We start from the raw sequence: 25999 nt of genomic DNA on the forward strand, positions 1-25999 counted from the left end.
GGTCCATCATCCATCCTTCATCTATTGCCTATTTGACATCTCTAAATTGAATATGATAGGCATCTTACTGAACTCTTAATTTACTCCCCACCAAAAATGAACAAACTCATCATGCTCCAGTGTTTTCCATTTCAGTAAATGATATAACCTCATTGCTCAGACCTTCAACTTTATGATTTCTCTCTCATCTTCTCTGCCATGTCCAATTTATCTGCAAGTCTGCAAGTCTTGAAAGTACTAATTCCAGTCCATTTCCTTAATCTATTGCTTCTTACCCTTATCTCTAAAATGCTTCAGAATCTGCTCCAGTCTCTTACCCAGGCCATTCTGATAGCTCCAACAGTCTCCCTATTTCTATTTTTCCCTCTACACAGTAGCTAAGCCAAACTTCTAAAGAAGTAAATCGGATCATATCAATTCATTGCTTAAACAAATCCCCAAATCCCAATCTCCACCAATACATTCCCACTGCAGTTAGAATAAAATCTGTACTCCTTTATTCAACCTGTAAGGTTTTACGTGATCTGGCCCCAGCCTATCTCTCTAGCCTCAGCTTCTAGCATTTTCTTGCTCGTTTAGTAAACACCAGCCACACCAATTTTATCTCCCATTCAAGTATTTGCACTCTGTCTTAAAGGTTTTGCCCCAGATCTTTACATAGCTGGTTCCTTCAGCATTCAAATCTCTAGTCACATGTTATTTCAGAGGGGACTGCTGCAAGCGCCCCTTTAATCCTACTCCCAGTAATTTTATATCTATTTACCATTTAATTATTTTAAATTATCATTTGTTTGTATAGCATTATCTATCTTTGCCCTTTAGAATCTAAGGGTCAGGAGAGCAGAGAGTAGACTCTCCTATTCATTGTTTTATCAGTCGCTGGGTGATCTAAAAGAACCAGGCACACAGTAGAGTCTCAAAAAATATTTATTGAATTCAGGATTGCACTTGATACTGAAGATATATATGAAAAACCTACTTTGATTTGGCTATCAAGCTTATACATACACTTGCGAAAGAAACTGAGTATTCATTCTGCCTATTGTAAGTAGAATCTAATTTTGGTAATGTATGTGAACAAAATATTTACTAAAGTCTACTTTGAAGGACTTATGCAATTGTGCTGTAAAAGACAGATTAGAAAAGGGGTCTGTTTACTAAAATGAGGGTCTCACAAACTAGGTACTTACCTAGGCACAGGAAAAAAAAATGTAACCCTCTCGAAATATAGTGGTTGTATATAATATCACATACTTTTTCTAATTATATAAGAAGTTTCCCAAATAGAAGCAATATCACAAAAGACAGTTAAATGCAGAAAATCTAGAAGCAGTTATTCAAAAATAATTAAAACATGATTGTAAAGTTGCAGTGAACTTTAAAAAAAAAGCGTTTCTTGTATAACTTAAAACAAATTTGATTTTATTATTTATTTTCTTGAACTACAGCTAATCATTGTCCATATCTATAAAGTACCTGAATAAAAGTTTAAAGACCATTATCAGTTGTTCAGTTACTGTGGTATCATACAAATAAAAGAACTAAACATTTTAGTTTTCTCCTTTTTAGTCTGTAAATCTGGTTTCTATTATTCAATAATCATATATTTTAAATGATCTCATATTCTTTTATGAAATTTAGCTTAATCTGATTAAAAACTAAGTATCAGGAAAATCATCTCAGAAATACGGAGGACTGACAGTGGATCATATACATAGTATAGAATATAATCCAAAGTAGATAAATAATCAGGATCATTGGTCTTTAACATCCTTCAAAAAGCTGCAGGATAAAATAACAATAACAAAAATAATAAAACTTGAGTGCCCCTAAGTGCCATTTTAAACAATTCTCGATGTGAAAATAACTTGTTGATAAATGACAAATGAATGCCTAAATGATTCCTCATAATTAGAGTTAATGTTTAATTAGACAAGAAATGGAAAATGGACAAGGTTGTAGTCTAGAGTTGCCAAATAAATGGTAAACAACATTCTGACATTTGAAGGTTATGCTATTTGGCAGCATCCTTTAACATCCGTACAATTATTTTATCACTTGGAACACAAAAGTGTCCTTTAAAAGACTATTCCCAATACAATGCTATCTAGTAGGAGAAGAAAAGGTTTTACTTTGTCTCCTATATCTCCTTCCCCCTTGTCGTTAAGTTTGATAAATTTGCTTTTCTGTGTTATTCCTCCTTGCAGTCTAAAGTGTACACCTGTGCTCAGTTTTGCCGAAAGGCAGTCACATATTGTGATCAGCAATGAAAATCAGACAGGGAGCCAAATTATATTGCTTCGACATCTGTCCCTCCATCTGCTAGAGTTTTAAAAAACAAATAAAAAGTAGACCTCTGATTATACTATATGTGAATACCCAAGAATAATTTTTATATGAGCAAGTCTCCCCAAATTCAAGTTTTATTAAAAATAAGGGAGAAGGGAAGGTGTTATATTTAAATTACGTTCAAGCGAACACTATTTATATACTGCTCTTTCTTAGGGGATCAATATACATAAAATAAAATACTATTTTCCTAAGTCAGCAAATTCTCTGTTCTTTTATAAACTCCTTCACTTAATGCAGAATGAAGATTTCCTAATATTGCGGTTACAACATCATTTCCTATGCTGCTTTGTCCATGGACTTGAACATGCTTTTTAATTGCTTCAAATAATTATCTTTATAAATGATCAATTATTGCTCAATACTAGTAAAACAGAAACTTCATAAGTGTGTTTTGTTTTTAATTTCAAGAATTGTCAGTCAACTCTTATGTGATCAACAACCTTACATGAATAGATTGTATCTGGAGTGGATGCACAGTCAAAATCTTTTCTTTTGAATTGGAAACCCCAAGAGCTGGGCATGATCTTGTGTTGACTGCACTAGCACATAGCTGGGAACTGGACAGAAGCCAAATCTTTTGGTTTTGAGCATGACAAGCATCCCACATCATCTTGTTCTCGGAAGATGCCATAATATGAGCAAGAAAATTAATTCTGAAAAGCAAAGACTTCTCATAATATGCTGGGTACTTCAGAAACAAAAACACAAAAAACACAACCAACCTGGAGACAAAAAAAAATTGGTACAAATTTCTAGCTGCCTGTCAGAGAAAAATGTATACTGAATCCCAGTGATGAAGTTTGCTCTTAAATTCTCATTTTAAAATCTGCATATGCTTGCCACCCCTCCTTCTAATTATTGCAATATATAAATATTCCCTTTCCTTCATTCTGGCTCATGAAGCTCTACAAATTCTATTTTTATTACTGCCATATGTAGTAGCAGAATATTGCCACAGGGTGGTATACCATGCATATTTAACTGCAGGCTTTTGTAATTCGTGTGACAGTTCAGTTATATCCTTTTCTAGCTTCACTTAAGCAGGAGGCATCAGAATATCTCACAGCTTTCGAAGTGATTAAAATGAAAACAAATTCTGAAATCATACAGGTCTGCTGATCTCACATTATACCTAATGCAATTCATCTTGTAAGCTTTGCCACTTTGTTGTTGGACCCTTTTGGCAATTTCTAAAAATGAAACTACACAAACGAATAAACTGAGATTACAAGGGAAAATGAGAAAATTAAATTTACAAAGACTATATACCTTACAAATGAAAACTGCAGAGAAATAGCTAACCTCTAATGCCAAGTCACAGGAAATATAATTAGATACTAGGAGAATGAAAGAATCCACGTGATTAAAATACTTACCCATCTAATGACCTAATTAGATAATACCGAATAGTGATAATATTTTGGTAGGTAACTTAAGATCATTATTAGAGTGTTAAGTTATTCGTAAATTTTATATTGATGTTGATAACAGAGCTCATAAGCTGATGAACCACCTTATTAAGATCAAGAACCAAAGTTATATTTCAACTTTGGATTCTTTAAAATCATCACTTTTTCTCTGGAAAATGTTAGATTAAATGAATTAAATTATTTCAGAAATGAAAGGCAAAAAGTAAGGCTAAACATGCATGGCTTAAAAAATAGATGCCAGTTACTTTCAGACTAATAGAGCAATGTGATTTAGTGCATGAGAGGACAATGGACAAACTCATCAATATTTTTTTATATTGACATTTTTGTTGTTCCATTGTTGAAAATGAGTGGCAATGAGTGTAGAGACTAACATATTTATCTGAACCTCTTAGGGCCATTGTAAGGATATGCTTAGACCTATTTGTTCTGCTATTTCTTCCTTTAGTCTGGTCTGCAAAAAAACTGTGGCAGTTGTCACCTTTCTTTCTTCCTTTAATCCTTATTCTTCTCTTATGTGAGATGAAAAGAAAAAAAAAATGTAGCTTGGTCTCCTACTAAAGAGGGGAATAGAGGATACCTTCTCAGAGCTTCAACAGACACATGGAGACTTAATATCAAATAATTAAATAAAGCTTCTGTGGTCAGCTTTGTCTGAGGCAATGGTAAGTGCCTTTGAAATGAGGGTGCGCTTCTGAAAAGGTTGCTGTAAACTGGATGATTTAAAGTCAGCTTACTTTCCAAATTTCAATGACTAAGTTGAGTTGAGTGAAATGAGCAGGCTAACCTAAGTCTCATGCAATGTCAGTGAGGTTGCAAACTTATAGCTTAGCTTGTTTCAAATGCTATTTTTTTGGCATAGATATTAGTACTGGGTTCCATGAATATGTCTAATTCATACCTTCTTTATTTTCTACTGCCCTGGAAAGTAAAAACTGGACAAAAGAAAAGGCAGTTATTGTCTATTATACATCTTAGGCCCATACTTCATAGGATACAAAAGGCCCAAATATTTATTGCTGTGATATTCTTAAAAAACAGTATCTTCCCAGAATCGGGTCCTTTGAAAATCATTAAGGACACATCAGCAACATGTCAGGTGCGGCTGCTCAGCTATTAGAGAGTTTACTTCAGCAAAGCATATGTTACATTCCCATGGTCAGTCTAAATTTTGAGTTCAAAATTTAATATACTTTTCATCTTAGGGGAGGCGGCTGCTTGGTGTTTGGAAACCTACCTCTCTCGCAGGACCTGCCAAGATAGCCTGTTCCGGAACAATCACAGACATATCTGTTCCACCCATCCCTGCACATGCCATTGTTTTTGCAAGGGTTGCTAAGGCACGGTTTTGCTGTTTCCCTTGAGCAGGAGGGCTTTACTCCAGCGGTGCTTTGAACTTCAGCCATTTGTCGGATATCTTTGCTCTGGCCATCAATGAACAGATCTCTGATGCAGCCCACATAGCCATAGTTGAGCAGAGCAGTCCACACCTCCGTGGGGAAGACGAGGCCCGCTTTGTTTTCTGGCAAGCCCCCCAGGTACAGCTCATCATCCAGGTCCAGAATCTCACTCTCGCCAGGAGCAGTGTAGGGTGTGCGCAGCGTGTTGACAGAAATGGTACCTGTTGCAACGACAAGAGGACACACAGCTCTTTATAGAGTATGCAACATTTCCTAAATATCACCCTTTCTCTCTTTCATCTGCCTAAGGGTGAACGTGAGGGAAGACATTTTAAATTTTTCTTTCTATTCCCAGTGTCTTGTACTTCTCAGTGGAATTAACGGAAACCTGTGGAATTATGCGACTTTAGAAATAAGGCAGACTGTAACTTAGGATTCTACAGGCACACCTTATTTTATTGTACTTTACTTTACTGCACTTCACAGATTTTTTTTTTTAACAAAATGAAGGCAAGACCCTCCGCCAGCAAAAAGATTATGAATTGTTTCAATGTGTTACTAGCTTTATTTCAGTGATCTGGAACTGAACCCACAATATCTCTGAGGTGTGTCTGTATTTGACTTTGGTAATAAAAACTAAAGTATACAGCTAACAAAGAGTGGTTGTCAGCCGCTAATGGTTTAGCCAAGAAAGGAAGAAAGAAAGAAAAAAGGAGAAAGGAAGAAAAGATAAATTGACATTCTATACCACTCTTTGGAATAAAGTCAGACACTCTCTGGTTAGTACTCATTTTCAAAGCTAGTATGCAACTGTAAACTAGGGAAAAGCTGTGTGCTTCCATCCTTAACTGACTTGATTGCTTTTATTAAAACACAATAGGTCGAAGATTATTTGTGTCAAAATCTGACTGAATTACACTTAGCCATATTAATCTATGGATTAACTCCTAAGGTCTCAGTTTACTCATTCCTAATATGGGCATAATAATATGACTTAGTTCATATGGTTGTTTCGAGTAGTCAATAAAACAATACTAGTGAAGTATCTAGTTTATCATAAGCACTGCATAAATGCTGTGTATCACGATTAATCACAGAGACCAAGTCAAATTGGTCATTTACTTTTTTTAAACCAAACTAGTTACTTATCTAAATTGATATTTCCCCCCCCTTACTCCAAATATAAAAGAAAAATAATTCTTTTTTAAATTATTTTTTATTTTTTAGGTGAGGCAACCCTTGGTTGATCTCACAGACTGCAAGGACCATGCCAGGTTACAATCTCTTATTTTTTTTTATTTTTAAAGCCTACAGCACCTGGTCTTCCTAAGTGGTCTCTCATCCAAGAACTATCAGGCCCAACCCTGCTTAGCTTCTGAGATCAGATGGGATTGGGCTTGTTCAGGGTAGCATGGCCGTAAACAAGAGGAAAATAATTCTATTAGTTTATAAATATATAAGAACTGTGGCCCTAAGCATAGGATAAAGAGTAGTCATTCACATTGATTTGAGAATCACAGAAAAATACTTTTGCAAAATCTATTAAAAGTAGAAAAAAAATGAAAGACAGAGGCAATTTTTAAACCAAAACTTTCATCTCATACCATCAGATTACTTAAAATTCCACTATTATTTTATATCCAGAAAGGTATTTATAAAAATCCAAATATAATACCTGAAGAGAACACTACACTGACCCATTTTAAGATTATTCCAGATTTATTTTTTAGGTCTAGACTATAAAGCAGAATAGAAAGAGTCTAAAGAGAGAAAGTGGATTAGAAAATGTCTGATGCCATGCCGGCTGCTGACATAGAGCCTCAAGGATTTAGGGGGAGAACACACGAGAGAGACTTAAAGATGGTACAGATGTAGGAACAGGCAGAGAAAGTATAGTATAGATACATGGTGGGCAGGAAGATGCATTTTAATTGTTTCACAGAATACCTAAGGCCTGCCCCAAGTGAAAATATGCTAGTGATGAATGTGAAAGTGCATCTAATTAGGGACATGGTGCTGCTGGTCTTTGTACTTTGCCTGATTCAGTCTAAATCCCAGCAGAAGGGGCACTCCTCCATATGGGCAGCGTAATGGGGTTTGTTCTGTGAGGGAGAAGGGCATGGAAGCTGCTAACACAGACTGTGCAGGCGGCCAAGTCGTTAGGAGGACATTTATCTCTTTAGACTCCCAGAGAAAGAAATGAAAAAAAGCTCCTAGGGGAGGAACACTCAAAGGCATTGCTATTTTGGCCTTCCAAAGAAAGGAGGTACAACAGAGATTTCAGAAGAAGGAAACAAAAAGTGAAAACAACAAAGTATTCATTTTTACTGTTCACATTTGTTCGAGTATCCAGGGGAAAAAAAAACAAAACCTCATTTTATGGTACCTGCCACATGCAGGTACCATAAAATCCTACTTAGAAAAATATCATTTGGGGAAAATGAATAATTTTGAGTGAGAATGGTGATCTTTCCTCTTCCAAATAGAATTTCATTACATACATTTTTAACTGTCTAAAATGCCCTAAGAAGTGAGTTAAAAGATGATCTCTCTCTTCTGCAGTAGCTAATGGCAGCTAGAAAATAATGAGAAGAAACAAAAGGAAAGGCAGACATTAAAAAAATACATATTACATGTGGAAAGCAAAGGGTTGTATGCAATGAACACAGTGACTTATGCTTGTAAGATAAAAGCAAGAGGAGTGCTACCCCGTTTTCCAGTTAGTTCAAGAAGACCTCCTAGAAATGATTATGTAATGTTGAGAAAGGATTGTTAAGAGACACAGAACAAGTGAACAATAATGAAGTTTTATAAGAGTGGGAACGTGTTTTTAAAAATATGCAACTTGTTCCATATGTCTTTTTTTTTATATATATATTCATGGAACAAGCTTGATTCAGCTCAGGGGAGGAAAAGAAAAACACTTGGAAAAACTGTATTGTCCTTATTCATGATGTTCTCAGTCTGACACTAAGAGGATGCTTGGAGGATTCCTGAGATGAGGGAATTCAGTGGCTTGCATAACAACTGCTCTCTTCATCCCCCACCCCCATGATTCCATAGCTCAGTACACTGAGCAGTGTCCATATTCAGTGTGCCTACACTCTCAGAGACAAAATCGCTGCCAGATATTTCCAACAATCACTCATGAACAGTGTCTGACAGTGAGAATAGAGTGACTGAGTCTCTAGATTTTTATTTATGGTATGTTAGTACCTGTTCTGAACAAAGTATCGTCAGAAAGTTCAGATATGTTTTTACAAATGTGCTTGTTGTGGCCAGAGGAGGATATTCACTATAACTTTGTCAATAGACTAGAGTTTCCTAATTACAACACCTAAAGTTAATTCAGTTTTCATATAGCTTATATACAGTCCACTGGGTGTGCACACACACACAAAGTTTAACAGAAAAATATTTAGCTCTACTACCTCTGAGATACTCTGATATTTTGTTCTTATTAAATAATTTTATTAATATGAAAGCTATAGAGGACTCACCAGATTGACTTTGGAAGCAATTAACAGGTTGGAACCCACAGTTCAGAAAACGCTTATTGAGAGGTTACTATCATAAGGATAAGGATGCTTTTCCTATAGCTCCTTATCACCCCTTTAAGAAACAGTTTTAGAGTTCTCATGGCAAGAAGTAGCAATGAAAGACGGAGCGAAAGCAAAAAGAACATAATCCAACCTTCAACTGAAATAAAATCAAAGGGGAACTACAACTTTAATTTAACCTTGAATTCAAGGTAAGGAGTCACACTGAGGATATGCATGTATCAGGTATTTATTAAAATATTCTGCAAACAAACATAATTGAATAAAACAACCATGAGTGAAAATCAGCTATTTTCCTTAGATGCCTTGTTAATCCATATGCACTTATATTTTAAAAGAAAATCTTTGTAAAAGACATAGCAAAAGAAAAAAAATAGGGAAAGTGTAGAACTAATTTCAGTGAAATGGAACAATTATTTTATATTCTGTGGATTCACAGAGTAACAACTTTCTCTGAACTAATAATTCAATTTTATCACTGAGTCAAATAGATATTTATATTTTAGCCTACGCATGTGCAAAGGACCTGAAATACTCACATTTCTGATAGGAGATTTGAACCCTAAATTCCTTAATGATTTTATTACTGATACTCATCAGAAAACATTTTCACCTAAGCAAAAGACACATTACAGAATCACTAAATTCATTTAAGCCCATTGAACATATACATATGGGCATAGCGAAATTTCAATATTAAGGTTTCCAAGTGTCTCTTTTATTACAATTGAGTTATGAAGAGAGTGGTTGCAAATAAAATATGCTGTGATTATTTAGACCTTGTTCATTGATAAAGACAATTGAGTAGTTGCCACAGTTGTGTGTGTGTGTATGTATGTATGTGTGTATATATATATATTTTTTTTTTCTACTGATATATATATATATATATATTATATATATATATATATATCAGTAGAAAATGAGAATTTTTCCAAAGGCTAAGGTATAACCACATGTAAGTGAATTTTTAAGAGGAAACAAAATTGTAGTATATTATTGGTTTATCCCACTATCTTTTTCTAGGAACTACAAATATTGATATCTCTTAGGAAATATCTCTTTGGAACTCCTAACTACGAATCACCTTTAAAGTTTCTGGTAAATTAGACAAATATTTTACAAAAACATTACTATATTTGATTTGTTAAAATTTGTAGACCATAGTCATGTTTGGCAACTTATTTTGATCAGTGCGTCTTGCTTCAATATTTAAGAATCTAAAACATCCTGCTATGTTATTTTACTTTTAAAAAATGAAATTTCAGCTAAAAGCCAAATATATTTCTTATATTAACATTTAAACCTAGCTGTTTTCATGACATATGCAAAAGATAAAATCAAGGTATTTATAATCTGTTAGTTTTTACTCTTTTTTTTTACTCAATTTTCTTTGGCTATTCCACTTCCAGAAGATTAACTTACGGGGTGAGAAGAAATATGAAATGAAGGCTAGACTTAAAATACGTTAATGTGGTTTCAACTTTTAAATTACTGCAAAAGTTTAAATGACTGGGAAAATAGATGGTAGAAAATAGTGTGCTGTAATGGGGAATGCTTTTGTTTGGCCAGAGGAAACCAATTTGCATGTTCTAGCTTTGCAACTGACTGGCTGGCAAGCTTAGCCAAATAATAGATTCCTTAGGCTTCAATGTGGCTCTTACGCAAAATAAAGAAATTTACTGAAAACTCACTATGGTTCCTTTTTTAAATAAAAATTTTTAAGTTGCTGCTTAAAATAATTTTTAGTTAAATATCACTTTATCTATCCATGATTCTGATTCACTTCTCATTGCAGAAGGAACTCAGATCCCAGAAATTTCCAAATGCACTTGTCAAATTCATATTCCATTAGCAAATTCGAAGTCAGAAAAAAGCATGTGATAAAAGCAGAACAAAACATTGATATAATTAATGAAAAAATACAACTCTCATAAAATAAATAGTTAAAAAATAGCCATAATATTAACAATGGGAGTTTTTCCTCTCTCCCTCTTTCCCTGCCTTCCTTCCTTCCTGTGTGTCTTTTTTTAAAAAAAAAAAAATCTCACATATTCGGTTTATAATAGGAAGTGAAATAAACTTTATTTGAAAACAAAACAAAAATATACTCTTAATATTGTTTTCTGTTTATTACTATGTGTTTTCTGCTCACTTGGGTTCACCTGTGAGCCAGAAATTTCAGGAAGTAAACTAATATATGGAGAAATAAATCTTGGAACAAAATGTAAAATATTTGAGAATACCTAGTGAGGGGAAAGATTGAAGGAAAAAGGGAACCTCATACACTACAAATAAGAGTATAAACTCAAACAATCTGTTAGTAAAATAATCTGTTATTACTTTTCAAAATTAAAAATGCAATTAACCCAGCAATTCCATTTCTCAGAATATGTCACAGAAATTCTGATCAATATGCACAAAATTATAATATGAACACATCCTTTATGAATGAGTCTAAAAAGGTGAACTTTTTTTAAAGTTAAAATTTAAATGTTCATCAATAGATAATATGAATTTATATGCTCAATTAAGGGATTTATGATGTCACTATAAAAAATGGCACAAAATTCTCTGTAGGTTTTTCAAGTCACCGATTGTTGAAAAATGATCTTGTTTAGGTAAAAAGAAGCTCTACATTTATTTTGTATGTATAAACACATTTATAGATATACTGATGCATAGGAAAATACCTGGAAATTTTTCAATACCACATTATTTTAGTGATTGCCTATGAAGGAGGAAGTGAGTTGGTGAAGGGAAGCGTGTGGCAAATGAACATTTTTCATTTATGTACTTTTCGAAGTACTTGAACACTTTTATCGATAGCACATATTTATATATTATATACATTCCATGTATTAATCACATGCATATATACAAAGACACACACAATATGTATCTACATATGAATTTTAAAAATGATCACATGCAATGATGGGAAGCAGTGAATATCAATGAAGTGACGTATTTTATAGCAATTAAAATATTATTTTACAGAAGCTCCACAGATTTCTACTCAGCACTCCACACAGAGGGTCATTGTGGCTGGGTGTGGTCAGAAAACTAACTGCCCATTTTCTAAGAATGCAACTGACTCCCTAGCCCAGGGTCTGCCCCTTAGCTTGAAGGCACAGAAAGGGGATTTGATAGATTTAAAGAGCGAGGTTCCATCTCTCAGAGTATGACTAATATTTACCAGGCCTATGAGACCAATGTATAAAATTCCAAGTAATTAATTCTCTATGAGAAATTAATTATTACAATATATAGAATGCTTCCTATGTAGCTTGGCCAATATAAGACCTCAATTTATAATCCAAATGTTTATTCACTTACGATGGGAAACTTAATTGTTACAGAAATCAGAATATTCATGTCTGTATAACTGGTCTATTTTATCCTTCATTTGAAATCAGATTTACAATGAGAGATAAATCTTAATTAAAAGAGTAGGGGATATGGATTCTAAACAGGGAGACAATATGAGGTAAAGCAATGTGTAATAACATTAGCCTAGGATAGTCTGACATCCTCCTATCATTAAGATGATCTGCTTTCTATCTCTACAGTGGGGGTGAGATAGTCAAGTCTCCTGGACAATTCTTAGATGGGTAATGCCAATGTCTTATCTCTGCGACTTTCTTTTCTCTAGTCAAGTTAATATGCTGAGTCCTATATGCCTGGGATCCTTGTTAAAATGCCTCTGAAAAGCTTTGCTTTTATTCTCAGATGCTGTTTTCATAATTTCCAGAGAATAAATGTTGTTATTTAGATATTTTTGAGCAAAAAAAGACATCATAATAAACGAACAGCCTGAAGAATTATGTTTATACTGTTATTGCAACTATATAAAATATATGTACATGTTAACAAAGACTAGAAAAAATGTGCAAAATTGAAAATGTTTTGAGCAGGAGGAAGATAAACATGTTCTTTTTAAACATGTTCAGAATAAAAACTTAAATACATGCATCAATTTAATAAAGTTTAATATAACAATTGTATGTAAAATTGAATCCAGCTAGTCATCAGAATAGTCAAATAATTGATAAATTACTGATAAGGCATTTCATTCTTCCCATTGAGGGGTAGTGGTTTATTGACATGGATACAAAATAAAGTATAAATGTACTCGAAATAATTTTAATATATGCAACAGGCAACTAGGTAGAGGCATAGGAGGAATGTTTATGGTCAGAGAGCAAGTTCAAATCAAGACCTAAATAGAGAAATTGTCTAGTGTTGTTCAAGTAGAAATATCTAAGCGTGGTGATTCGTGAATGACAAACACAGAAATCAGGGCTGGTAAAAGATAGCTAGAAAGTGCTGTTCACATCAAACAGTGATTACTCTAAACTTCTAATTATGTGCTCTGAAGAGAGCTGTGTGCCTCTCCCACTGTAATTTCTAGTTCTTAAACTAGAACTCTTTGACTTCGAGTCAAACCTCGATAGCTCCTTAGTTGTTAAATATAGGCTTACCCATGAATAATCGCTGATACAATCTGTCGTACCCTGCTGTACACAAGCGGATTTTGACAAGAATAATGAGTTTTCTCTTTGATTTCAATGTGTAATGATGGTTTGCAAAGAAAAAAAAAATGACTGGCAGTTTGTTATAAAAATACTTGAGAGGATACCCTTGACTGAGCCAAAGAGCTTAACACAAGTTTAAACAATATTCATGCCCCAAGAAAACAGTCAATAACCTCATCTTAATTTTAACACAATTCACACTTTAGCTAAATACCTGTGTTGAGTTTGGGAGCAAAAGAGAGTGAAGGGGTAACCCTGGAAAAGGAGGAGCAGCTAGTAAAGAAATACAAGTCCTGCAATCTTCGCATAGTAATGAGCCTCTTCAATCATATTTATTAACTCAGCAACATAGGGGGTTTGCTCTGGTAAGTAGCTAAGCTGTTCACTGTGGACATGCACCTTCTGTAGCACTAAAGTCAAATACTCTGATCCACAAAATCATGCCTGCACTTTGCATGGTTTCCCTTTGCCAGTTTAGTACAGGATCTGAAAATGCCATTCATGGCTCAACCCACTCTGCCTCCCATGTCACTGGTCATAGACTAAACAGATGATGAAAGAAACTACAGTGTACGAAGAGAACAGCTGTGGCCAAACAGAATTAGTCAAATGTGGGATTTAAAGGGCCTCTCTCTTTTCTGCATCACAGAATAGATGAAGGGACATATAACCCAATGCAATTAATTGTACTAAAAATGAAGTTCTAGAAAAGTATTCAGATAAAGATTCTACTTCTCATCAAACAAGGGACTCATGTGCCCACCTTTTAGTGAACAAAGACTGAAGGGCAAATCATCAGAAATATGGACATCTTTGTAACCATCTTCCTTGTCTCTAGCCTGCTTACTGTAGCTGTATAACCCAGTCTTCAGAAAGGAACACCTTTCTTCATGATTAAGTTCCCTTCTATTTACATGGTTGCTAAATAACACAGGAATTTCACGAACAAACCAGAAGAGCAGTCTCATTCTCATAAAAGCCGGTCATTTTTGTACCAAGCTTACCACCGTTATCTAATAACTGTTTAACTTACTGCATTTTTTTCCCAGACATCTGGGCTTGGAGAATGGCACTGTATTCTTAAAAGAAGGTCAGCACCTGTTATCCTATATTGCGTAAACTGCTTTCTGAAGGTAGTGCAATTCCTTAAAAAAGTTGCAAGTACAATTGAAAGAGTGCTATTACTCTTCAAATGTAAGAATGGTACTATTGTTTTTAGACTATTAGGGGCGGGTTGGTGCTGAGCCATTCACATGTTTTTATTTTTTATTTGTTCTTATAACAAATATTTATTGAGAAACTGCTATTGCAAAAGAAAGTACTGGGACTTGTGGTTCTAAACATAATTTAAAAAAAAAAAAACTGCCTCATACATGGGTTTCCATTATAAACTGTTTGAGTAATATTAAAAATGAGTCTGTCCATCAAATACAGTTTTAACCCTATCTCCAGCCAAGACAACCATTAACATTAGAGTGATAGTCATGGCTCTTATTCCTACTTACTTCACTATGGTCAATAACAGAAAGAATAACTCTTAGGTGTGGGTTCCCTATACTTTAATAACGGAAAAAAAATATGGCTCATTAAATGTTTTAAAATATCAATCGGCTAAAGAGTATCCCCCGAGAATCAACAGATATGAACTTCTTCGTCCATGAGTCAGAAAGCAACCAACGTTGCCCTCTTATCAGAGCAGTCTCATTCCCCTACATTATATGAAGAGTAATTTTCATATAGCTTCTGAATACAGAAGATGTGAAAAAAAGAGTAAATGAATTATTTCTTAAATTCTATGTTTCTTAGTTTTAACTGAGCTATAAACCTTAGTATTTCACCAGCCTAACTCAAAAATATCCTTTAAATAAAATAAAAGCTAGTATAGCTTTTCATTCAATCTTTAAAAGCCTGCTTTATACCAAACCAATGTAGTGTGCAAATATAGAACTTAATTAAAATACTACATATAAAATATTAACAGCTGCAGTTATTAAAATTACATTAAACTCCCTTGAGTTTGGCCAATATAATATGAACTCTTTTTTTTTTTTAATTTTTTTCAATTTAGTAAAGGACAGAACTTGGTTTAGGGAGTAAGCTTTGGTTTTTATATTGTTGGCTGTCATTTGGTAATCTGAAATTGTAATCATAAAAAAGTACTTTACCATTGAAACACCACAAAGCGTACTTAACCTTTCCACTGGATTCCAACAAAAATCACATGTTTTATTTGTTTTCTTAACATTTTGTTTTCTTAACATTTTCTTAAGGCATTTCATTCTTTTTCCCATTGAACTCTGTAAATTAGATATTCTTTGCTTTTCCCAATGAGGGACAGTTAATAAAGGATTGGTAATTTGAATGGATTAAAGAGCTTCAACAGAAATAGTAGATTTTATTCTCCTCGAGGATTAAGGTATTTATCTAATCCTTATTGTAATAGGTCATCCAAAGAACTTGGAGAAACTAATTAGATTGCATCACCATTTAAGACTAGAGAGTCAGATGGGTACTGGGCTTATGGTGGTGATCACTTTGTAAGGTACACAAATGTCGAATCACTATGCTGTACCCTTGAAATTAAAAAAAATAATGTATAACAACTATAATTTAAAACTAAATTTATAAAAGACAATAAATATCCAGGTATAAATCATCATTATCAAATATCTAATGGGTGGTTTTCTTTACTTTTTTTTTATTCTATTGGAGCCAAAGGGCAGAAATCTGTTACTAAATTTCTGTATTCCCATCAATGTATTCCTCTCAGCTTAAATCATAAAATTGAAGAGGAATCCAGTTCCTAATGAAATCAGTATGGTACAGCAGGCAACAACAACAACAACAAAATAGTCTACTCTCAGTCATCTAAGACACCAGAGAAAAATGATAACATAGCACAGATTGTACCTAATGGTAACTAACTGTCCTTGTGTACTTATTTGGGGAAATCAAAGAATGCAGAAAGACTGAGTTTCCAGAGAATGAGGAATCACAAACAGTCTCTGAGATACCTGGAGATCAGAGCAATGGGTTCTGACCTTCCTTCAATTTTCATCCCTCTCTCCCTGCTCCCTAATTTTCATAGATTCCATTTTTTTTTTCCTGAGCAAAAAAAATATATATACTTTTAGTAAGGTGAATATAATTTTCTTGATTGATAAATAGGAAAACAAAGCATGAATAACAGTGAAACAGGAAACTGTTTTGTTTCAGAGAAGCTAGGAGTAAACAAGTAACGAGAAAGTCTAGGAAAGAAGGGTGTGAAAAGGAGAGTTCAGCCTCAGGACTTCAGCATAGCTCTTCTCAAATAGAATGGCAATCACAGATTATTGGATCTGAAAGAAGCACTAAGTGTCCTCTGGTCTGTGGTTCCCAAATCTGGCTGATTATCAAGTCTCCTAGAAAGGTTTTCAAAAATATAGAATCCTAGGTCCCATCACTGCTGATTCCCCTTTACTGGGTCTGGGATCCAGTGAAAGCTGCGTCTTCGCCAACATGTTTTATACAGGAAAAAAATTCAGGCCCAAGAAAAATGCCTTGGCAAAGCTTCCACTGCTATTTATCAAGAAATCCAAAGTGGATGGTATAATATCTATGCAAAGAGGGATTTATGGGAGGGAGAGGAGCAGAGTGGCTAGGACTAAATTCGGTTGTCTTTTATTATAAGAACATGATTTGATTTGTAAGCGAGAGGGACAATCAGAGCATAGAAGCACAGAGCGATTAAAGTAAAATAAATAACATATAATTGTATGCCTAAAACAAATGGTTTCTCTTTCTCTTTCTCTCTTCCTCCCTCCCTCCCCTCTTCTGCAAACCCTGTTTCTTCCGCCTAGACGATTTTTACCCCAAACCGAACCTAATGCTACTCCATCTTCCTAAGCCCCATAATCCACTCAAAAATTTCATAGTAAATAAATGTGATTTCTTCAGGCCTTCCCTATAAGTCCTGGCCTTCCCCCACAACACACACACTTCCAGGAAAAAAAGATGCAGCAAAAAGAAACCAGAGGAATGAATCCCTATTTGTGGGATTCCAAACACTTTCTCAGAAAGGGAAGCTATTTAGAAGGCAGCGAGTTTTGTCAGTGTCTTTGAAATCCTACTGTATTGATTAAAGTGTTTTTGATACCCTACATTCACCTTGATAAAAAGTGTGCTATACTAAACTAAAAATTTTATGTGTGGATCATTCATTTTCATATTTTATATTTGACATTTCAGGCACCTCCAAACATCCACTGATATGAGGTATTTGGTAATATCAGAACCCTGAAGTTTGTCATTTGTAAATTCAAGATAAAATTTCTTGCAAGATTTGGCACTTGATGATTCAATAAATATTCATTTTAGTAGCCATTTGGACATTTGGAGTTTGATGCTCAACTATGATAATTAATTAGTTCCTTCTGATTTTTATATGATATGACACAAAAATAGTAACAGACAATTTCCTTTACCCTAAAGATAGAAATGTAGAAAATCTTTACTATGTATTGATTTTAATTATTAAAGCATGAAAAGAAACATATAGGGTATTCCAGAAAGTAAACAGCATAGAAAAATGATAAATTACCTGACCGTCCGTCTCTCTGGAAGTCCACATGATACCATTCTCCATCATTCACCTTCTTCTGCAGGGCTTTGATTTTTATTGTACCTGATCCCATGTCCAGGAGGAGGTAGAGGTGTCCGTCCAGCATCTCAATAGCAAAAAAGTCAACCTTTATCATCTGTGGGTGCTTGGCATCTTTTTGGTGTCGTGGCTTGCCGTGGCTAAATAAAATGAGGCCATTAGGCTCTGTTGTGCGGAAGTCAAAAGATATGGAGCCTGTTTTCTTTGCATTCCATTTAGGCAAAGAGATGAAAGACTCTGGGGTTTCAAAGGTGATTGGGTCCAAAGTTGCAACATTCTCACATTTAAATGCTACTACTCCATGGATCTTCATCTTAGGGTCTCCTTGCTTGGCAAGTCGAGATAATTCCAGCCTTACATCATTATTTTTATAAACAACCTGTAGGCAGAGTATAGTAGTGAAAAACTAGAACCATATTTTAATATTTAGAAATCGTCATCAGCTCATGTAACTGGCAAGTAGTTCATGAAAAGGCACACAATGTTTAGTGCCTTTTGATTAATAAGATAGCTTTTTGAGCAAAATAAAATTAAAGTATCAATTCATTAAATAGTAACTTCCAATCTAATGTCATTCAAATAACGTGTGTGCACACATGCATGTAACACAACTGCCTGTAGTTAACTCAAATAATTTAAATAAATTTGCATGGAGCTTTTATTATTTCAAGCAGGTGCAGACTTGGATTTACAAATGTCATTTGTTTTCTTTTGCTGGCTATCACTTTGTTTATTAAATGTAAGTACTGAGGTTTTTCAGTTTTATCAGTAAAGTATTAAAATTAGATATTTTTATATAACAGTTTTTTAAAATACAGGATTTCTTTTATGGTCTATATATTGATGGTAAGATATATGTTATTTGTAAGATAATCACAAATTGAGGTAGACAACATCTAAATTTTCTCAGAAAAATTATAAAATATAACTAAGATGCAGAAGCTCTCTCTTTCCCTGCCCACATTAATAAATGTTTGAATGTTACATGACTCTGGACCATGGTGTTTACTCTAAATCCATTCAACCTGTATCGCTGGTGTTCCATTTCACTTTTAACATATACAGATGTGGAGCAAAGTTTGTCCTATACTCTCATTTCGCAAGGCATTTCATCTAAAATGGTGAGTGGTTCTGATGGTTGTTTGATAGTCCGAGGGCTTTTATGGACTTTAATAGCACAATGGGCGAATCCACTGGCAGGGCTCACAATATCATGCATCTGCTATCACAATGCTTTAATAAATTTGTAGCTATTTCAACATAAGGATAGAGATACATACTTTTCCTACAAAATGTATACCATTAGATAGTTACCTTTCCAAAAAAAAAATATGTCATAAAGACTTAAGAATATCTAATTCTATTAAGAAGGCATTCAAAATTTCACAGCAGCCAACACTGTCTGGTCCTAAACTCATTTATCCATATGTAAAAATATATTTATGTAAGAAAAAAATAAGACGACTTAAGTGTCTGTTTAGTGCTATAAAGTTAACCAGATCAACACAGCAGTTAATTCTTCCAAACCCAAGGCCAATTAAGCCAAGAGTGAGCTGGCTGATAAATTTCCTGATATAATTTGTTAATAGATATTTTATTTTTCAGAATGACTAAGAATGCATGCTCTGGTATCGAACTCCACAAGTGCAAATTCCAGTTCCAACATTACCTAACTGTGTTATCTCTAAGCCTTATTTTTCTCTCTTATAGGGAGATAAGACCTCACAGGATAGTAATAACAATTAAAGAAGAAAATAAATGTAATTGAGAAAAATCTACATAATGGTAATCAATCCAAGGCCAGGCACATTGTAGGATTATCGATTACATCAAACTGTATAATAATAAATATTATCATGTCTTTACCAAGTAGACCCAGAGAGATATTAGTTCTGAATTAATCCATTATAAGGAAACATTTAGAAATTAAGCACACTCATATAACTGGTATTTTATACTTGATTTGTGCCAGTCACATCTTTCCAACATTTGTCAGTGTTTCAAGTTTACATTTATCTTCAAGGATTATGAAATAATACCATATTCCTTATTCTTTTAACAGATATGTGTAATGGTTTAATAATATTGACAACAAGAGAAGAGAAAATGAACTTAAGGAATAACAAAAAGGAGTTAGATTAAATCTTAAGTATACTTTCTTTAAAAAAAAAAAAAAGAAACAGCCATTAAGCCTTGGAAAGTTGATTTAGAATTGCCTTTCTTTGGGGAAATTTAGAAGTGGAGAAAATGCTTTCCATGGCTGATTTCCAAGTTTTATAACCTCATACCGTGCTTTTCAATCTACTCCATTTTTTTTTTTTTTCATTTTCCTGGTGATTTATATTTTAGTATTTGGAGAATATTTTGATATAGATATTGACCTGGAATGAGTTATTTCCTGACCCAAACGGTGCAGATGATAACTCTGATCGATGCTAACACATTGCCTGTGCAATAGAGCCAAAGAAATTCAATTGGGTGTTTCTGACATGAGCAAGTGGGTATAAGGGTGGGTATATACTGCCTATGAGTCCCACATCAGCTACCAAAAATGTTGAAGAATGTGGGGTTAGGGCAAATTTAGGTGGGGATTTCAGTGAGATTATAATTTCATGAGTGAATGGGTGCCCTGGTGATAGGAAGGTTCAGGAAAATGGAAATGAAAAGTAGGAATTACCTCGATCTTACTACTTAGGGTTAGCCATGTACCGCTCAAAGAAAGAAAATTAATCTTCACCAGATTCTAAGGTTTACGCAGGCAGTGACCTTTCTCACTGTAGCCTAGCACCAAGATCAGTGCCAAGCACTGAGTAGACAATAAATATTTGCTGAAAGTTTAATAAAATTCTTCTTTCACTTTTTTAAAACTTTGTCCCCAGATTGTACACTATTATCAATAACATTTATAAGTATAGTTAAAATATAATGGAATATATATGTGAACCAATCTCATAACCTAGCTACTATTTTAGCCTATTTCTCTAGGAAAATGTAGAAACTTTTATGTGTGTTCAGTTATAAATGGCAAGCTGGCCTATGTATTAGAAAACTTCACCTTCAAACTCATTTTGTAGGGTGTAAATTACTTTTAGAGTGAAAAACACCTGAGTTAAAATTCTCCAGAGGTAGAATCATTTTCCTAGAGGAACCATCTTGAGAAGAAACACAATGTATTTTTTTTTCTTCTCATTTTATATTCTTTGAAAGGTAACTCTAGAAGACAGAAAAGCAATTTTGAATAGGCAGGCTGATAGCTCTCAGCTCTACATTATTGCTTCATCTGACCCAGATTTCATAATCATCCTACTTTTATAAAGTTAGATTTATCTTAAAAATGACCTGAATATAGTTCAATTATAATAACACAGAGCAGCCATTAAGCACTGCAAATCTAAAAATTCACTTGTAAGCTTTTTTCCCTCTTTCTGATGTTTCTCAACATCATTTACGATCATTCATATATACATATTTTCTTATTTATATCAAAAGTTATAATTTAATAGTTTAAACTTTCAACAAATCTATATGTATTCCATCATCTTAACAACTGATGATATTATTGCACACTAATTTAGATTTACTGTAGAATCAAGATTTCTTTTGAAAAATTTTTTTTTGGAAGAGTAATTCAAAATATTCGGTTTCTTTTCTTTGCTTCATGAGTTTGTATTATAAGTCACAAAAGATATTAACATAAAAGAAGCCTTAGGTTTTTCTGTCATTTATTATTTGCTGTGTTAGGCTTTTGTTTGTTTGTTTTGTTTTAGCTTCCATATGATTTCCACACATTGATTATATTTTTTCTTTACTCCAGCATCTGTTAGAAATGTTCCTTGCACTTAAATATGGAAGAATAGAAGTAATATATTTGTGTTTTTAGGCTTGAAATTTAAAGTAGACAGTTATTGAGTGTTTTATTTGGTCTTGACAATAATCCTGAAAAGGCAGGAGAAATAAATAGGCTAAAGAAGAGAAGTTTGATAGTCTGGATATGGACTTAGTTTAATCACAAAGCTATTACCTAAGTCAAATTACCTAATCTTTCTGACTCAGTTTCTTAATTTAAAAAACAGATTTCTAAAAAGGAAAGGCAAGTCAAACCTATCAATCTTTGAGCTTCATCCCTACCCCTTAAAATGTGCAATTTGAGGCAGAGGTAAAAGATGCCAAATTGTCCCCTTTTTCTGGTTTTTTTCCTTTTGTGGTTTTGATGCCAGCATATTGTTCTCTACTGTGAGATATATCAAAACACTAATCCATTAGTAAAGAGAATGTCCACTACATCTTTAGGTACACAGATATGCCTCAAGTACTGTATCTATCTAAAGTTTGTGCAGATGGTATTGAAGAACTGGTAGCTGACAGATAAAGCTCTTTCCATAGGAACTGAAAGTATGTGAAAAAAGTAGATCAGTAGGAAAACATTTGCCACTTAGTAGAAACTATTTTTGTTGCTATATGTTGTCATTTAGAAATTTTAATGAGGTTCTTGAATTAAATCAATTAACATGAATTGATCAAGACTTTTCATACCTTAACTCTAAGAGTGTGCAGGGTGGTAAAATGAGCACTGATGTTAGAGTCAAAGATGTAAGCAGAGATCTAGACTCCGTTATGACCCTCCCTGAGAGAACATGAATGACTCATTTTAATCTGAGTCTTGGTTTTCTCTTCCACTCTTGGGAAAATAACAAGTGAGGCCTAAGAACCTCAAGACAGATTTCAGAGAATTTCAACTCATCCACTTGCAATTCTGTGACTTTGTGCAAATCCTTCAACCCCACAGAGGCTTGGTTTTATCTGTAAAATGGGGTAATAATACCTACCACATTAGAGTTGTTGTAAAAAATAAATTACATTTCAATTAAGGTGCTAAGAACAAGGCCAAGAACAGAGTAAGTGCTCAAGTAAACAGTAGCTACTCTTATACATGTTGTTGTTATTATTATGAATAACAATATTTTTCCTATGGTGAGTAAATGGAGTTGTACAATATAAACATTGTCACAAGTATAACATCTAACATGGCAAATAGTAGATGACCCATCAATGTTCTAATAGAGCAGCAGGATCAGAAATCAAGCAGATTAAGGACTCTTTTCATGTTCTGATATTTATATTATAGTCTGAAATACACTGCAGGCTTTCTCTGTAGGTGGGGTTTCTTAGCCAGAGAATATACATAGGGAGCTAGTAATCTTGGGAGTTTTACTTGAGCTTCTGTGGCATTCAATAACAAAACTATCACTACAACCACAACAACAAGAATAGGTTCATATTTATGGAATGTTTACTTTCTGTCAGTCTTCATTACAAATAATTTATATATATATTATGTGTTTACTCTTCACAAGTATCCTAGGAAATAGATAACATTAACCTATTTTATCAATAAATATGTGGAGGCACAGAGCTCATTGAATGTTTTGCACCATGACAATGTCTAATACACTGTCTGGATATCTAATATGTTAACTTTAAACTTTGTCTTAGTATCTCAGCAAGGAAATTCACTTAGTTTTTGACAGCAGTTGCTAAGTAGGAGATTCACAAACGGCTATTTGCCACTATGCAAAAGATGACATTCTTATAAGTTATATGGATTATTTCAAAAGCTAGTTTTTTCCTTCCATTTGTTCTCATTAAAATATATCTAAGAGAATCAAATATGATAATTGAGCAGAGGAATTTTTCATGTGCCTCTTAGTTAAAATGTCTCTTCTCAAGTTCGGTTTAAGCAGAGGTGACTATTTCTCTGTTCGCAGGACTATAAAGTAGTTTTTCAACAGGTATAGCATTTATGATATAATATAACACACACAGAGACACACAGGCACAGACAGACACACACACACACATACATATATTTTATATTCTTAAGGACCATAAGGTTTAAGAATTATCGAGACTTATTTTAGGGTTTTTTTGTTTGTTTGTTTTAAATACATTTAATAGTTTATTAAGAAAAAGTGAGAATATTTTAAACTCCAAAATCTAATTATTTTCTGTGATATAAACATCTATATTTAGCAATGTGCTTATTTCAAAATACAACTAAGAGTTAGCCAGTAAGTGAACAGTACAAGGGCCACCCGAACAAGTAGGGAGTAAATTACATTTGTTTTGCCATGACCTAGATAGGGGCCAGCTCAATAAAGGAAATAAAATGTATTACAACTTTCATCTTCACATTAACTTATTCATTACTTTGAAATTATTTTTCAATCCCCACACTTTCAATTTAAACAGAGAAGTACTTGTTAGATGAGGCACGGAAGAAAATGCAATTTTAATTACTCCTCTGTACATACGTTCAATCCAACAGAAGAACATGGTCCACTAGAAATAAACCGGTTTAATTTCTCTTGAATATTTGTATTGGCATATATATTGGTAATGTGTAAACTATATGTGGACACACATAAACATACATAAAGTTTAGAAATTACCCGATGTAAATGTATTCATAAGTAATATGTCAAACCTGCTATCATTATACCCAGAAAGAAATAAACACATGTATTAAATTAGGGAATTCTTGGTTGAGACACACAGATGGTCTTATACATTTAGAACCAAAAAATGTCTTGGCTTAAAACAAATTTTAGCACTTATAGGCTTGGGAGACTTAAAAGAATAGCTATAGCCAGGAAAAAAAAAACACATTATTTTATGATTTAAAAAAGTAGAAAATTAAGCAGATTTCCCTCAATGTGCCCCGTACCATGAAGAGATAAATATAAAAATAGAGGCAAAATGGTCACTTTTAAAAATCTTTGCACTCATTATTGTCTGATCTTCTACCCAAGATAAAGTTTCTTAAGGAATTCACTTTCTTACACTAAAAGTTTAGCACAGAACCTGCTTATAATAAAAAGGTAAAAAACAAACAAACAAAAAACAAAAAAAGTTTGTTGAACTTAACTGACCAAAGGACTAACAGGATTTTAGTTTTTCTGAGAATGTCATGCCATAGGTACTTTCATCTATAATTGGAATATGTCCACTAAAGACAGATGTGCATCCAGTTGCAAGAACTTATACATTTGAGGTGGGTTGATGAAGGGGTAGCAGATAGGAAGAAATTATGTAGGAAATATACAAGCCCTGTACAATGCAACCCAGTACCTCTTTAAAAGCAATACTTAACACTGAGAAAATGTGATTTTAAGGAGAGTGACGTAGGGTATTTTAAAAGATAAGAGGGTTTTTTTTTTTTTTTTGAGGGGGACGGGAGTTGGCGATCCCCCCCATAATCTAATCCTATTTACAGATTATGTGCAGATAACATTTCGACCTAAATTAAAACTTTCCCCATACAAAACATAATAATTTGGAATGTACAAAGACTATAATAACATAATTTCTCAATAAAGGCATGAAACTCATTTATAAAGTCAAAAATTAGTTGAAGTTTGGAAAGAAAAAAATAACAAAATTTTGTCTAAGCAATGTAGAGAAATAAATCTTCTTGCTTAATTCCAATTAAATTTGATTAAATATATTCTATTTATAAAAAGGAAAGAAAAACTGAAAGAAAAACCATCTTGCTTTATCCCTTCCTCATTCAACCATTAGCGAACTGCTTCAAGTTATTGAGACAACAATGGACACCATCTGTACAAGTTAGTGTGGGAGGTAAAAGACTAGACTGTCCCTGGGTTAACAGCTCTATTTAACGAGCTTTCAGTGGCATATGGGTTGTGGCAAAAAAAAAAAAAAAAAAACAACTTGAGTTCCATTAAATAGAAATGTCTATTTTTCTCCCATTAAAGATTGGGTAATCAGTAATGACTGTGGAAAAGAATAATGTAAAAACGAACCACTATTTTCAGTTAATCTGAGATTTGAGATGTCGATTTTTTTTTTTTTTTTAAGCTGAAAACTAGATCAATCACCTTACTTTCAAATGAAGAAAGAAGCTCAGATGAGCTAAGGGACTGTCCCAATTGACATCAAGTTCTGATACTGAAACAAGTATTCGGGACTTCAGGGTTCAGTGCTCTTTCAGCTTTGTTAAAATAAATAAATAGAACAATGAACTATCTCTACCATAGGTGCAATATTGTGAGTGGCTGTT

General features: G+C 33.7%; 1 protein-coding gene and 1 pseudogene across 30 annotated transcripts in view; both read right to left on the bottom strand.

Moving 5' to 3' along the window:
• Positions 1-25999, bottom strand: part of NRXN1 (neurexin 1) — a 1005516-nt gene that overhangs the window by 546559 nt on the left and 432958 nt on the right. For all 30 annotated transcript variants that reach the window (XM_036224890.1, XM_036224889.1, XM_036224888.1 and 27 more), the window contains 2 exons: positions 17860-18298; positions 5020-5403 (listed from right to left, as the gene is read on the bottom strand). In XM_036224890.1, the coding sequence (XP_036080783.1) occupies positions 5020-5403; positions 17860-18298 (823 nt within the window). The remainder of the gene's footprint in view (positions 1-5019; positions 5404-17859; positions 18299-25999) is intronic.
• LOC118606244 lies at positions 6488-6605 on the bottom strand (annotated as a pseudogene).

Source organism: Rousettus aegyptiacus, unplaced genomic scaffold (assembly GCF_014176215.1).
Source record: "Rousettus aegyptiacus isolate mRouAeg1 unplaced genomic scaffold, mRouAeg1.p scaffold_m13_p_7, whole genome shotgun sequence".
Lineage (NCBI taxonomy): Eukaryota > Metazoa > Chordata > Mammalia > Chiroptera > Pteropodidae > Rousettus > Rousettus aegyptiacus.